Consider the following 14,886-nt stretch of genomic DNA (forward strand, 5'->3'; position numbering starts at 1 on the left):
TGATTCAGGCAGAAACGGGTCGGTCTTTCCTGCTGACTCAGGTTGATGGAAAGGCGGTCGGAGAGGTAGTCCGCGGAAATGGAATCAGCCAGGTTCTAGTGCAGATTATGGCACGTGTTGTGTCCCCGGCGACGTAGAGAGACCCGAGCCCTTGGATTCTCAGACTTGTTCTGGTACTTGTGGTGGGTTGTTGGTGATGAGTCAGGGCGCGCAACTTACCAACTATGTTCTGGCAATGGCGACCGATGCGCTCACGCAGAATAGGTCTTGGATTGAGACGAAGGTCTACTTCAGAGGCCTATCTCAAGGGAGGTATGTAATCCCGGCGAGGTCACAACTGAGATGAATCCCTTCGTAGGTCTCTCGAGGGTGGTCTTGTTATCAGCAATTTTAGGCTTTTGTGTGAATGACCTCTAGACGCCGTGACAGCTTAGTTGAAGTAGGTTTGTTATGGTAGCACTTCATAGGACGTTGCTCTTTTTGGGAGCATGTTGTCTTGTCCAGCTACTCTGATATTATATGCGATTCGCAATTGAGCTCTATTAGGATGCTACAACTGCGGAATCTAGCTGTTTCTGTGGTCGGCGGTTGCCTTCCAAGCCTTGTTTATGATATGTACTTGCAATATGCCTTTGTAGTATGTGTTTACTTGTTTGCAGCTTTTGTTTATGAAAGCGTATTCATGAATTGTGTTGATGTGACGTTCCTCTGCTCTTGACGTGACCGACTACAAATGCCAGGTCAATGATCCTCTTGTCTCCTGCTGAGATGGGATGACAGATTAGCAAGTGCTGTATGAGGAGATTAATTGCATGTATCTTGAGACGATCAAATCAATACTTGATCTACTCTTTTCTAAGTGACAATCAATAAGCGGTGGCCTCTGTGTGACTGAGGTATTATGGGGGGGGGGGGGGAGGCAAGGTTGTGAATCGGGACAAAGAGGTATGTGTGGACGGATGTTGGGCCTTTATACTTCTCAGACAGACACCGGGACTACGTCGCAAATGCGCACTAACACAAAGGACATGTTGCATTTTGGAAGAAAATGGCAGGGATCATACCATCAAGCGGTGAAGAGTTAGAGGATTTGAATAAAGTTTTTAAAAAAGTTACAATTGTAATTCTAAAGTTTTCCGGAAATCCTTAGGTAGTATATTATGTGAGCGTGCGCGCGCCAGGTTATGTAAGCTAGAGAGACAGTACGTAGAGAATGAGTACCACCCTTCCACGTAATTCTAAACTTTTACTTTTCAAGATTTACTCGACTGTTTCGTGACTGGTAGCTGAGGCCTAGCAAGGATATTGCAGACATGCAGCCAATCGAAACGCAGTTGACTATCACTCTCGGACTGCGCAATGCGACGTGCCCCTCAGTCAAGCTAACAAACAAAGGAACTTGACTGGGATCAAGTCTAAAGTTACAAATTACTTAAAGAAGTAAAAAGTAATTCTATAATTTTGGTTGGTTGGGTGGGTCATACACCAAATGGGACTTTCGCAAGTGGGCTTCACGTCTACTCTGTTGTGCTATGTCTTGTTCTCAATTCCTATGCTGCATGCCTCTGAATGAAAGAAAATAATGCTAGGTCCTGGGACAGCATATCGCTCGATTGAACGACTGTAGCTAGCAATGAGGCAGGTGCCCTGCACCCCGAGGAAGTGCCTGCCCTCGTCGCAGTGATGTTGGCCCAAGGGTATTGACAATTACGAGTGGAAGAAGTCCTAGATCCCTGTTCAACTCGACTATGTGATTTGAAAGGCCTTGCCCATGGATCTATTAAGAACAAGAGAAACATTGATCAAATATATACTCCGTAGAAGCCCATAGAAAATAAACCCCCTCCCCGCCTGGCACCTGATCTGATACTGGCTACTGTGCCACACCGGTCCTACCGAAGCCTGTTTACGAAGACGCCCGACCAGCAAGTGAAGTATTACGGCTTGGCTGCTCTAGCACGAATGAGCAACAGGCTTGGCCAGGATCCTTCCTTCGATTGGCGCATCTGCCATCGCACACGAACGCCGGAGTTTCGTGCCAGTTCCCGGACGGCGAAATTGAGCGTCAGCAGATGCTGGCGGCAGAATGTGCAGCTTCTCGAATGAAATAGGTTGACTTGGTCAGGCGCAGTTATGCTTTTGGTATTTTGACTACATAACTGGGCGCAAAAGCAGCATACTCGATATCCTCTCTTGGGTTTGCGACAATTTGCTACTTCCAAATTCAAAGATCCTAGCTAACGAGATCTGCGCGCAGCGACTCTCCTCAACCATGGCTAGCAACCAAGCGTCTCACACCGATCCCAAAGATTACAGCCCCTCCGTCTTCAGCCAAGACACCCTCGTCGCCTCCGACACCAACTCCCTGCACCCGCTCATCCGCAACGCCGAAAGCAACACCGACCAACCCCTCCGAGGCACCGAGCCCCAGCCCGCTCGGTCCGACAACTACCACTACGTCTCTACGCGCGTCGTCAAGGAAATACCCAAGGCCAAGACGCCTGCCGACCCGAATAGCGCCTTGAGCAAGTTCAAGAGGATGCTGAAACCTCCTGCTGTGAGGGCAGTTGAGGCCCTGCCTACCCATGAAGGGAAGTCGTATCACGTTGACGAGGAGGGACGGATTATTGAGACTACGGCTCGGAGAGCAGGTGAGTGTTGCGAAGTGTTGTTTGGCGTTGTCGCTTGCGCTGCGCTAACATAGTGGTCCCACAGGTACATCGCGGAACGTCTTTGCTAATGGCGATGCTGGTGGTGGCGGGGGATCCTAAAGTTGACTTTAGGAGCAGACGGAACGTAATTTCACAGGCTAAGCGAACTGGAGAACGTCGACATTTGAACGATGCAATTTATTCTGCTTGGTATCTAGAACTTTGAAGTAAATGCCCAACTATAGGCTTTTCCGTGCCTTCCATAAATCTAAGCAAGCCAGAACCAGATCTTTTGCAGAAGGTTCTTCGGGATAGGCTCCTCATCAAGCTCCGCCATGGCCTCCATCTCCGGAACGCCAGTCAAGACATCTACATCAGCGATGTTGCGCGCCATCGGCGTGCGGAACCAGATCTTGTGGCCAATGTACAGCACGAAGAAGATGGGCAGAGTAATGTACGCTGCCAAGAAGTCCGAGACGCTCCAGTGACCAGGGAAGAAGACCTGGAAGCCGTTGGTGAGGGTAAGGATGACGAGGAGGCCGAGAATGAACCAGGTAAAGTAGGGCTGGAGGGGCGTCTTGAAGGGCAGGCGATGCATCATGTTGTGGTAGATCATGGCCTTGCGGAAGCGGAGGTAGGTGATCATGACGACGATCCAGGCGATGAAGCCGGAAATGGTGCTAATGTTCATGAACCAGGTGAAGACGGTTGATGTTCCGCTGCTGACGGTGAGGTAGGAGAGCAAAGCAATCGACCAGGTGCCGAGGACGGCGGTGTAGGGAACACCGCGCTTGGTTGTCCGGGCAAAGAAGCGAGGGGCCTGCTTGTTGAGGGCCAAGCTGTAGAGGATACGGCTGCCAGAGTACAGAAAGGCATTGCCAGCACTCCATGCACTGGTGAGAATCGCGGCGTTGATGACGTGGTTCAGGCCGCCGATGCCAGCGCGCTGGATGCCGATAACCCACGGGGAGGCAGCGGCGTTGGAGTCGGGGCTGAGGAGTCTCTCGTCGTTGGAAGGGGTGATGGCGCCAATCATGAGGGATCCGAGGCCGTAGAAGATGGCCAGACGCCAGACGAATCGGCGAGCGGCCTTGGGGATGTTGCGGCGAGGGGCAACGGTCTCACCGGCCGCGAGGGCGATCAGCTCGGGGGAGGTGATGAAGGCGAACCCGGCGCGGACGAAACCTGTCCAGTAGGCCAAGAACTTTCCAGTGTTTCCGCCTACAAGGTATGGTGTAATTGCGCCTGGGTCGTACCAGTAGAGGAAGCCGATGCGACCTTCGTCGGGGGCACCGCCGAGAATGATGACGAAGCTCACCATGATGAGACCCAAGATGGTGATGAGCTTGATACTCGCGAACCAGAACTCGGCCTCGCCAAAGACTTCGACAGCGAAAATGTTGAGAGCGAGAGTGACGAGCAGGATGATTGTGATCCAAACGGCCGATGGTACGGGTGTTTTCCAGTAGTCGAGAAGGATTGCGCCGGCCGAGGCCTCGGCGCCAACGAGCATGGCGTATGCGTACCAGTAGTTCCAACCGGCAGCGAAAGCCAAACTGGGCTCGACGAAGCGTTCGACAAAGTAGGGAATCGAGATTCCCTTGAGCGGGAGGTAGGTGGCCATCTCTCCGAGATTGTTCATGATGTTCCACACGACAATCATCATGGAGAGGTATCCCATGAACAGCGGCGCGGGGCCAACTGCTGAGAGGATACTGCCTGAGCCGACGAAGAGACCGGTTCCGATGCTGTAGGTAACTGTCAGCTTGCGTCCACTTCAACCCAATTAAAGGTGCGCATAAAGGCGGGAAACGTACGCGCCACCCAGTGCCAGGAACTGAATGTGTCGGCTCTTCAAGCCACGCGAAAGCTGGTCATGCGAGTTGACCAGGTCGTTGGGATCGCTGAGTGCGGCGAAGTTGACGTCGCGGGGGTAGGACTCCCCATTGTGCTTGGACTCGACGTCGGTCAAGGGACCGCCGCCTCTGTAATCTTTGTCCGCAGTCTCCATTGTCGAATCGTAGTTGTAATCTACCGAGCTCGACTTTGGTTTGGGCGAAGAAAAGAAAAAAGCAGAAGAGCAGTCGAGGGGGAGAGAGTATGCGACGTGGGCGGGCGGGTAGCAATGGTATATTAATACGGCAACTTTTTTTTCTCTGGTCGCAGACAAGGCTTGTCGGTGGGCGTCCCCGGCGCAACCACGGAACGATTCTAGAACGCGAAGAGTTGAACGACGCGAACAAAGGGCCAAGCTTCTGGCAGAGGAGGGGAATGGCTGCAGTATTATGGAGTCGGGGCGATGGGCAGCATGGCGAAAGCTTCCCGTCTGTCGTGAGACGGGCAGCTTACACTTGTACGTGGGCCTCGAACTTGACCAAGCAACGGAAGCTGCCTCCGTTGGTTTCTAACCCATTGTTTTCTGCCCGCGCTCCCACGCTGATGAGACAACCCTTGTGGACGATGAGTCGGTGTTGCTGGGCATGCCGACGTGACGTATTGATGGTACGCTGTGTACTCCTCTGCGGCGTGGGTAATATTCGACAGACTGACTCTGCGTGTCTGCGTGTATGCCATGGCGCGGGCAACAACTGCTGAACCCTTGTTGGATGTTGTTTGGAGGCGAAAGGCGCAAAGGGCTTCTCGGCACTGACTGGTGCAGAAGGCGGGCAGATCCAGTCATGGGGAAGAGCTAAGCCAAAAGCAGAAACCTAGCAGTCCATCAGCTGTTTCTGTGTGGTAACGTTTTCATGGCGAACCCATGGGGTAAACTCGGACGGAAGGCTTATCTACTTGGCAGTCCACACGACATCCACACTCGGCCACACATTCGGGCACACCGTATTGATAAGAGGCTAACGTCCGAGGATGGCGCATGTTGATTACTGGAATGAATTGCTGAGAGACTTGAGACCGTGAGGAAAACAGGTAGTGAAAGTGGTTGCAGTTGTCACCGAGAAAATCTGCGGCCAAATTGGAGGCTCAGGCAGAAGGAATTGGGGGAACCTCAGGACTGGGGAATTGGAGGCAGCAGTACGTACCTCCCGGAACAACTGCAAACATTCAAGCCGCGGCTTACCTAAGACCAGCCCGGTACTTACATCTGTACCCTACCTTACTCCGTACGAAGTACTTGGGCAGAAGACCCCGTATCACGTGGCTGCATCTCAGATGCCACGGCCCACGACGGGGTAAACACCGATGGTACCCGCCCTCATACCAAACTATCACGTAAATTTTTCGTCTTTTTCTCCAGAGTCCCTTGAATTTGGGAATTTTGGGCGGCACAAGCACTCGCCAAATCCCATCAAATCGCGCAAAATTCCCAGTTGCAGTGTGTCACCATCCTCGGCCTGGCCTCTCGGTCCTGGGGAAGCCTGTCAGGTGTCTGATTGGATGTTGGGAAACTTGCTCCGAAAGACGTCTCTAAACACCGATGTCGATGTTCACCAAACACCTGAATCGCTATGTCGTAATACGGAGACTTTGCATCTAAGTCTGTCGCGTTCCTGGAGCTGCCTTGTGCCGAGCCGCGCTCTCGATAAGGATCGCCTGACCAGCACGCAATAACTCAGACATCCACTTTCAGGAAGCCCAAGTTTGAAGACAATGTTTTTGGGAGGCAGACTTCTGTACCGCCGCGGTTGATACGAGACAAATCCTATTGTGAGAATCCTGCTGTCGGCGTTCGCGAACACTACTCAGCTTTGTCATTTCTTCAGAACAAGGGACTTGCAAAGCTTATCAGCCGTGACCGGGGAGCTGGAAAGGGTAATTGATACCGTCCATCTCCAATTCTACCAGTCCCCGTTGTTTGGTACCCTTGATACGGACCGGTGGAGGTTCAAAGTTGCCGTTTCCCCCGCATCCAGCATGCCGGCCAAGAGAAACGGAATACTGATCCGACGCCAGCTCTTTTCACTAGTGCCTTGTCGGTCACCCATCCCGATCCCGATCCCGACTTATAAGTTTCTTTAGCTGACAGGCGGCTCAACGTCGTCGTTCTTGGCCGCTCGCTCAGAGATACGAAATATCACCGTGATCATGCTTGACTCAAACGTTTTAGTCTAGGTGTCAAACCTGCGTCACCACCATGATAACGACGACGCGAACCCCGTCTAGGTTTCCACATGTCCGTTGCGCCTTGTTTGCGCCCTTTAATCACACGTCCCCCACGAGAAAGCACGCCACTTTGCGCGCCTGGGTCCGGAGCCCCGGATTCCAAAGGCAAGCACGAGACTTATGTCGGCCAAACCATACTGGCGGCGGATCCCATAGCAATACAGAAAGTTGGGGAGACGAGATCCAACCTGTCAATTTCAATTTCCATTACGTTTTGGCTGCAAAAGCTATCGATCCTCTCTCCCCCCATACCCACATTCGTCCGCCCATTTCTTGACACGACTATTACTCCTCGAATATACGAACTCTCTTGACCCCCGAGCATCAAACGCAATCCCATCTCAGTATACAAGTTTCAAAGAGCAAGCAAAGCTATGGCACCGGCGGCCATAGCCTGAAGGATCGAGCCACCGTGGGTGTTCGCTCCGTTCACCGTGACCGGAGGCGGGCGAGCCGTGGTGCTGTTGGCAGTGATAGTCGGCAGTACAGCAGCCGTCGTCGAGTGAGAAGAAATAACCGGAGTGGCTGGAAGAGACGTAGTCGGCTCAGCCACAAGAGAAGTCTCTGTCGAGGTGCTCTCAATCTCGGAAGTGAGGGTGAAGGTCGCGGTGGACGTCGAGGCCAAGAAGGACGTGGAAGTCTCCTCGTCCGGAACCGACTCCGTGAAGAAAAGGGTGGACGTCACCGTCGAGCCGGGTTCCGTGTTGACACCGCCGGGCCCGACGCATCGCTTGCCGATCGGGCAGCACGCATACTGGCCGTTATTGCCGAGCCAACACGTGGATGTCAAGGGGCAACCGCCCTGCTGGTCTGGGCAGCAGGTGTACGTCAGGGGAATGCAACCGTCGCCGCAGTCCTTGCGACCTGACTCGCTGCAAGGAATCTCTACTATCTGTCGCTTCAGAGGAGAGAAGGCCTCGTCGGCGAGAGCCAAGGCTGGAAGAGCCAGAACAAGAAGTTTCTTGAGCTGAAGCATGATTGCTACGAAAGCGAGTGTGCTGAAACGAGAGTGAAGGGTTGCTGATGAAGGTTGATCTGCTGAGTATCCGGGTTGACCTGATATTCCCTTCTACGTTCTCTTGGAACTCTCGTCCTTAAGTATACGGCGCACAACGTAAGGCTGTGATATTGGGCCCTGTGCAACTGCTCCTCGGAGATGCAGCATTTCAGCTGCCACACTGAACGGAGATGAACAGCCAGCAGTTAGGTGGTGGCGTCCAATTGAAGGTATCACAACGGTGCCACACAGCAAACTGCATCTTTCTGTTCCTGCAGCTAAAGTAGCCCGTAATGTCAGAGTCGCTTCCCAAGTGGCCGTTGAGCAAAGTTAGAGGAGGTGATGGTGGCGTCGGGGAACTAGGGTCTGGGGTTAAGCAATTGCTTATTTTGAGGGCTCAGCTTCTCGTGGCGGCAGGTAAGCACGGGGAGGAGTTACCCCGCTCGTCTCGATAACCACGATCTCTCAGTAACCACGATCTCTCAGTAACCACGATCTCTCAGGCTGGGCTGATTCGAGGAACACGATCAACCAGACACTCTGAACCCAGACACGATCACCCTGGGCTAGGCTTGTTTCCAGGAGTCTGTCACTCTATCTGCCTGTCAAACCGCTGCTAGCACTGCAGGCAGGACTTAGCTCCTGTTGATTATGCATTGTTGCGGCAGGCTGTGTACATGGTATCGTGCTGCCGAATCAACTTTAAGCTTGTTTTTCAGCTGTCGGCAGCTAACTTTGTTTTAATTTGACTACGGCGAGTGGCTTGCAACGTCGTTGTGACGTTGTCATAGTAGCCTAGATTTCCCTCCAATTGGCAGTGCCAAGTGATGCTTTCTCAATCCCTCTTCTCGTCCTGTAAAGCTCAGCTCATAAGGGAAAGGTAATCGTTTGTTCTTTGGCCGATACAATTTGGGATGAGATGGTCTCTCGATGTTTATCGAGCTTGCGATCATTGCCCAAGCATCGTGCGTGACTCTATCGGATATCGATTGGTTCAAAGAGCCACTCCACTCGTTTTTGGGTCTCGGAATGAAATTTACTGTCCCTACATCCTCGTGAATGCAGGTCATTAAACTGTCTCCTATTCACAGCGCCCTACCCGCTAGCCCACACATGCGGGCGTTGTGGCACAAATCTCGGACCAGGTACACCCACTCGACCTCGGCCACCTGCACAAGCAAACTCGAACGGCCAATGAGATACCGGGGTCGATCAAACAAGTAAATGAGGCCGTCGCGAAAGACATCCATGGTCATTAGGCAAAGCTGCGAGAGATCTTCCATTGGTGATAGGCCCCTGACTCTGACGTGCCTTAGGTTGAAGTTAGCCTCGACTTAACGGGCGTTCGTGTTCGACTAGCTCTGCGTCGTACTTTGGCTGGAAGTTCCAATTTTATTGCAGGATTGATGGCAGTGAATCCTTCTTAGGCTTTGTCTTCATGTTGCGTGCTGCACTTCTGCAGATTTCGATCGCAGATGACTGTCAACAAACTTCTCGTTCGTATCATCCACCAGCGAAAGCTACAACCAACAGCGTCAGCACTAGACGAGGGCTGAGAGTAGTATATCTTGCAAGCGAACCGAATTCTTTTTTTCTGAAGACGACCAAGGCCAGGCGTTCTCTCTAGAATCATATTGGCCGAAACAATGAATAAGGCAAATAGGACGCGAAGATGAGGAGGATGTGAAACAGAAGTTAGAATGGCTTCGTAAGGCAAATTGTACCAGTTGAAAGTTAATATTGCGCTCTGCTCCGATACCCAACAGGGCATATCTTTGGCGAATGAGGGATAAAAAATGCAATACAGTCTGACCAAGTGCTGTATCTTCCAAACTAATGCAGTCTGTCAATTTCCACATTTGCTGGTTATGGCCAATGTCTGCTTGACATGTCCATGCCAACATCTTCTTAGCCTGCACTGAATGGCACAAAGGAAGAGTTACAGTTGATACTGGCGAAAGAAAGAGATCGTCATATTCTATCACTTGATGTTGAATAGAGAGAACAGGATACTCTCTCTCCGAACTAAGAGCGGCGGGCCTCGGATGTGGAGTCCCGGCGAATCTGAACTCGGCGCCGGATCCGCAAGCCGAACGTTTCCAGATTCGGAAATTCGGCACGGTCCGCCCTAGCAGCGCACTAATGACGTCTTTGCCGCTCACCAAACCCCATTCCTCTTTTTCCTCACTTCACTTCTCACGCGAAACATCTGCAGATATCCCACGCCCGGCCGCTACTTTTACAATCGCCAAGACTCTAATTGTTGTGCCGATCAAGCCTGCAAGCTTTACCCTGCACCATCTCACCATGTCCGGAGCCAGAGCCGTCGTCAAGACGCTAGATCACCTCGTGCTCACCTGCGCAAGCGTCCCAAAGACGGTCCAGTGGTACACAAATTATCTCGGAATGAAGGCGGAAACATTCACGTCACCTTTGGAACCATCCGTCCAGAGGCATGCACTGAAGTTTGGCACGCACAAGATCAATCTGCACCAGCAGGGCAAGGAGTTCGAGCCAAAGGCCAAGACCGCGCTGCCTGGCACGGCTGATCTCTGTTTTTTGGTGGAGGATGGCACGAACCTTGAAGAGCTGATTAAGGGGTTCCAAGGGGATGGAGTTCAGGTTCTCGAGGGTGAGAAAGTCGTTGCGCGGACGGGCGCCCAGGGTCCTATCCAGAGCGTTTATGTGAGGGATCCCGACGGAAACTTGATTGAGTAAGTACTTCTCAGCGTTGAATATCGCTGGTACCTAACGGGAAAGAACTAACACCGGTATCTACAGGCTCTCCCATTATAAGTCATAAGTGCCGACTAACTACGCCGTTTGCGTTCTCCCTGCAAATCTGTAGACGATGGGTCGAGGAAATCTCAATATTACATTGCTAATACTGAAAATAATGAAGGACTTCGCAGAACAGTGATCACTCGCTAGTACTTTCTTGGTCGTTCTTCGTCACCTTTCGCTTCTCAACGTATCTGATGAGGAAAATACTCGAAAGCTTCAAAACGCTCACTCCACACACGACAGAGAATCCCATGTGGAAGGAGGGCGCGTATTTATCCACATCTAGGATCACCACTGCAACAACCAGCATCTCTGGAAGATGTCGAGGAGAAGACAATTACCTACCAGGGACCCATGCGATGAAGGCCTGGCCTAGAGTCTCTGCGACTCCGATGACGATTGCGCGCTCCTCCATGTTTTTGTGCATGATCTCAATCGCCCACGCCTAGACAAAATCAGGAACAAGTTAGGAAAACGGCAGAGAAAGAGGGCTCACATAAAGTACTGGCCAGAAGCCCCAAGAAGCGGCGTTAATAACATATACAACAAAGATCAACGCGTAGCTGGAATCGACTGTTACCATGGTCATACAGATGAGGTTGATAGTATGCATTTCATCAGCGAAGTCAGATGTCCGAGATTGCGTGTACTAAAGGCTGAGATCAGCAGAACCTGCCACCTCTTTCCCAGTCCATCAGAGACCTAAGCATACAGCAGAGTAGTCACAAGGCCGACCGCTTGTGCTGCAGTGGGGAAAAGTTTGATTTGGTATACCGTGAAACGGTTCAAGGACTTGAGCTAGACAGAAAAGTAGTTGAAGGGCTGCATGACAACACAATGGCAACTGAACTCTACGTCAGTATCCTCTGTAGAGGGAGCCACACATACAGGACAGAAAGCTTAGACCAAGGCGAAGCTGAAGAAGTAGATGGGCCAGTTGGTGAATATCGCTGAGACCCTAGCTTTCATCAAAGGCCTAGGTTTGCGCCGGTCGATGGCTTCCATCCGCGCTATGTGCTTTGATTGCTCACCTGTACGCTTCCAGAGGGCCTTTGTAATATGAGGGTTGTCAGGGACGGCGAAGCATCCCCAGATGGGAGCCCAGATCGAGATTATGCCACAGAAAATGAACAACCACTGCCAGCCTGGGAGACCGCCGGCTCCATTAAGACCCTTACAAATTGCGACCAAGGGATATCCGCTGAATATGCTGGCAGCATAGCTGGCCAAGTAGAAAATTGAGATCCGTTTGGAAAGCTCTGCGGGACGAGCTCAGAGCACAGATATCAGTTCTTTGCGATATGACAGCTCTTACCTCGCGGGGTATACCAACTCCCCATGATGGTTAGAACGCCGAAAATGAAGGGGCTTTCAAGAACTCCAAGCAGGAACCTCATTGCTAAGACCTGACGAACGTCCTTGACTGCGGCAAAACAAAGGGTGACAAACAGTCCAAAAGAAGCTCGGCCATGGGGAGGTAAATTGAAGGGCGAATTGGCAGCCATTAGCTTGTTTGTTTGAAGATGAAAATAGATCGCGCTGCGAGTGAGCAGGGATTGCGAAGGAACTTGGCCGACTAGATACCCGCAAGTGAAGAATGTTTGCAGCAGGTACTTATTGCCTCGAAAGTCTAGGTACTCTTTCATACCACTGACATACGCATTCGCTATCAATGGTAGGGAATTTGTTTGCTCCACTAGGATCAAGATTATGGTCCTTACTTATGTTACTTGAGTCAAGTAGTCTGACGAAATACCCAAAAGTCGCCCAGCTTCTATTGTAACGTCGTCAGTCCAGCTTCGAGGCCAAAGTTGGAATTAAATTGTACGCTGCAGCACAAAGAAGTCGAGGCGTTGTATAAGGCTATGTTCTTCTTTCGTTCGAGGACCGTCCCATATAACACCTCTCATGAGGTCCCATTTCGATGACGAGGGTTTCTGAGGCCCAAGAATCTCACCATAATCTCCTTTTGATCCATTTTTGGAGTCCACGACAATCAGAATTGTTGCGTGGGTAGTTGTAGAAGCACGTTGACTGCCAGAGGGAAATAGGCAAGAATGATGCATCAGGAAAAGGGGGGGGGGGGCTTCAGAACCCCTTTGAGTTCCCAATGATTGGAGCGAGGTCGGAGGAGCCCAATCTCGGCCTGTTACCGAGTCTCTGGAACTGATGCAAGATTAGAAAAAATGACAACATAACATGTCAAGTGGGCTTTACATTATTAATTGGAGCCAGTTTCTGGGTTTTGTGCAGTTTTTGGTAGTGGAATCTAGACGATTTTAAAGCCCAGCCTGTTTCCCTCTTTGGTTACTCATTGTGCCGCTATTCATATTTGTACCGACTTCCAAAGTGGTCGTTGCGTAGGTGTCTCTGATCAGCACCGTAAATTCTCTCACGCAACGTGATACCATCTCCCAAGAGTCCGTCGTGCCCGTACAGTCCTCTTCGACGGAGCTCAGGGACCAATAAATCTACCAAATCTTCAAAGCTCCCAGGGCTTGTGACGTGCCCGACGTTGAAACCATCCAAGTCTGCAATTCTTACCCACTCCTCCAGGAAATCGGCGACACGGGCTGCTGATCCAACAGGCACAGGCCCGTTCCCGCCGATTGCCATTGCCTTTCCAATGTTGCGAGCCGTCCACGATGGAATGTCATTGCCACGATATTTGAGACTGCTGACCAGCGAGTGTACCCGCCCGTCAATATTTGCATCATCTGGTCTAATCTCGGCATCGAGGTCATATTTGGCAAGGTCTATTCCAGCATTGCCTGAAAAGAATGCAAGACCGGCCTCAAAGCTTGCATATTCCAAGGCTTTGCGGTATTTCGCCTTAGCTTCTTCATCTGCCCTGCCGATAATTGGAGTAATGACGGCGAAGATCTTAACACTACGAGGATCACGACCAGACTCAGCAGCTTTATGACGGATGGCGGCTACGCGCGGCGCCAAAATGTGAGGTGAAAGCCCCGATATCATGATACCTTCAGCATGCTTGGCAGCAAAATCTATACCGGCGCTGTGGGATTGTTAGTTGTTCCTAACTTGTGTTTGCTATGAGTTTTGTACCTACGGCGACGTCCCTGCTTGAAGCAGAAACGGAGTTCTTTGAGGAGAAGGATGCAAAATGTGAGGGGCATCTACGTTGAATCTTGCCGTGTGATGCTTGATCCAACGTATGCGACTGGGATCAGCATAAGTGTTGCTTGTTGCCTCCTTTTTGAGAGCGTCATCTGCCCATGAGCTTTCCCAAATTCTGATACCTTAGTCATAAGTCTTTATAGACAGTCATTGGATTTACTCACTTGTAGAGCAACTCCATGTATTCATCAGCAGCGGCGTATCTTTCATCGTGTTCAACATAAGGCACACCGACCTGTTGAGCCTTAGCCATGTGCTTGAAATGCTTGAAAGAGGAGTCTAACGTACGGCTTTAGCAGCGGATTCCTTGAAAGAAGTGACAATATTCCAGCCAAAACGGCCTTTCGTAAGATGGTCGAGGGTTGAGAATCTTTTGGCGATGACAAATGGTGCCTCATAACTCGTACTGGTTGTGACGATGAATCCAAGCTTCTTCGTCACAGCTGCCATCGCTGTCACCGGCTGCTCTTAGTGTTAATGTATGGTAGCCGACAAAACCATCAAATTCGTTGCTTACTATAACAGGATCACCCATGGGGAACTGGCAACTCGTTCGTATCGTCGGTTCGGCGCTTCCCTTGTAAACATCGTGCTGACCAAAGGTATCGGCCAATATCAATGCGTTAATGTTTCCTTGTTCAAGTGTCTGCGCGAGATTGGTCCAGTAATTGAGATCCCCAAACTTGTCGGCGACTTCATCTTTACCCCTGCGCCACTGGCCGAAGCATAGGTGGCTCGGGCTGAACATGTCAAATGCATTGAGGATGATTTGCCGCTTAGCGGAAGGGTCCATGTTGGCGGGGCAAATTTGTGCTGCGTTGAGCCAAGCTCAATGGAGGAAATGTGCCGGTCCTGCGTTTGGTATCATCGGCGAAAGAAAGCATGTTCTCATTGATAAAGTATTGCCTACTTCAGTCTTGGAGAATCACGCAATCATCCTGAAGCCGATTTCGGCTTTGAGTCAGGATTATTGAGTCTTGCAATTTCTTACCAGAAATCCGGACAGAACCGGGATTTAGCAGATTCGCAAGCTAAGTTGTGTATGGCGTATTAAACAGTCGACTCATCCCTGATTGCAAGCTTGTATTGAACCAATGGAGTTCTGCTTCCCCTCAAAAGACCTCCGAGGGGAACTTCTTGCCGGGTGACTTCAGATGCACAATCCCATGGCTTCGAGAACAGGGGTCATTTGCA

At 51.1% G+C, this 14,886-nt stretch overlaps 6 protein-coding genes across 6 annotated transcripts; 2 read left to right on the forward strand and 4 right to left on the reverse strand.

The window, feature by feature from the left end:
* The first annotated feature begins 2,025 nt into the window (after positions 1 to 2,025).
* BDP55DRAFT_680756 (uncharacterized protein) lies at positions 2,026 to 2,834 on the forward strand. The gene is made up of 3 exons (XM_060576132.1): positions 2,026 to 2,197; positions 2,258 to 2,651; positions 2,716 to 2,834. The coding sequence occupies exons 2-3, from the start codon at positions 2,273 to 2,275 to the stop codon at positions 2,769 to 2,771; spliced, it is 435 nt and encodes a 144-aa protein (XP_060423838.1). The 5' UTR covers positions 2,026 to 2,197; positions 2,258 to 2,272; the 3' UTR covers positions 2,772 to 2,834.
* An 85-nt stretch (positions 2,835 to 2,919) lies between these two features.
* On the reverse strand, positions 2,920 to 4,662 carry BDP55DRAFT_563830 (amino acid permease; the record flags this gene model as incomplete). Its single annotated transcript, XM_060570278.1, has 2 exons — positions 2,920 to 4,399; positions 4,469 to 4,662. The coding sequence occupies 2 exons, from the start codon at positions 4,660 to 4,662 to the stop codon at positions 2,920 to 2,922; spliced, it is 1,674 nt and encodes a 557-aa protein (XP_060423839.1).
* A 2,010-nt stretch (positions 4,663 to 6,672) lies between these two features.
* BDP55DRAFT_680762 (GPI anchored serine-threonine rich protein) lies at positions 6,673 to 8,243 on the reverse strand. Its single transcript, XM_060576133.1, has one exon. The coding sequence runs from the start codon at positions 7,744 to 7,746 to the stop codon at positions 7,126 to 7,128; it is 621 nt and encodes a 206-aa protein (XP_060423840.1). The 5' UTR covers positions 7,747 to 8,243; the 3' UTR covers positions 6,673 to 7,125.
* Positions 8,244 to 10,074: 1,831 nt separating this feature from the next.
* On the forward strand, positions 10,075 to 10,570 carry BDP55DRAFT_733584 (Glyoxalase/Bleomycin resistance protein/Dihydroxybiphenyl dioxygenase; the record flags this gene model as incomplete). Its single annotated transcript, XM_060580112.1, has 2 exons — positions 10,075 to 10,481; positions 10,549 to 10,570. The coding sequence occupies 2 exons, from the start codon at positions 10,075 to 10,077 to the stop codon at positions 10,568 to 10,570; spliced, it is 429 nt and encodes a 142-aa protein (XP_060423841.1).
* Positions 10,571 to 10,687: 117 nt separating this feature from the next.
* On the reverse strand, positions 10,688 to 12,471 carry BDP55DRAFT_697933 (major facilitator superfamily domain-containing protein; the record flags this gene model as incomplete). The annotated part of the gene is made up of 9 exons (XM_060577738.1): positions 10,688 to 10,845; positions 10,897 to 10,996; positions 11,048 to 11,124; positions 11,202 to 11,253; positions 11,278 to 11,349; positions 11,458 to 11,810; positions 11,867 to 12,217; positions 12,273 to 12,325; positions 12,455 to 12,471. 9 exons carry the CDS (start codon positions 12,469 to 12,471, stop codon positions 10,688 to 10,690), a joined length of 1,233 nt encoding a protein of 410 aa, XP_060423842.1.
* A 402-nt stretch (positions 12,472 to 12,873) lies between these two features.
* On the reverse strand, positions 12,874 to 14,485 carry BDP55DRAFT_563872 (putative dibenzothiophene desulfurization enzyme A; the record flags this gene model as incomplete). The annotated part of the gene is made up of 5 exons (XM_060570282.1): positions 12,874 to 13,570; positions 13,625 to 13,807; positions 13,857 to 13,927; positions 13,981 to 14,154; positions 14,210 to 14,485. 5 exons carry the CDS (start codon positions 14,483 to 14,485, stop codon positions 12,874 to 12,876), a joined length of 1,401 nt encoding a protein of 466 aa, XP_060423843.1.
* Positions 14,486 to 14,886: the final 401 nt, after the last annotated feature.

The sequence above is a fragment of the Colletotrichum godetiae genome, assembly GCF_030913485.1.
Source record: "Colletotrichum godetiae strain CBS 193.32 chromosome Unknown BDP55scaffold_65, whole genome shotgun sequence".
Taxonomy (NCBI): Eukaryota; Fungi; Ascomycota; class Sordariomycetes; order Glomerellales; family Glomerellaceae; genus Colletotrichum; species Colletotrichum godetiae.

What these genes read in the sequence shown, in the direction of transcription:
- BDP55DRAFT_680762 (XM_060576133.1), bottom strand. Translation starts at nt 7,746, where the DNA reads ATGCTTCAGCTCAAGAAACTTCTTGTTCTGGCTCTTCCAGCCTTGGCT.
- BDP55DRAFT_680756 (XM_060576132.1), top strand. Translation starts at nt 2,273, where the DNA reads ATGGCTAGCAACCAAGCGTCTCACACCGATCCCAAAGATTACAGCCCC. An exon ending in GACTACGGCTCGGAGAGCAG is followed by an intron (nt 2,652 to 2,715) that starts GTGAGTGTTGCG and finishes GTGGTCCCACAG; the next exon opens with GTACATCGCGGAACGTCTTT.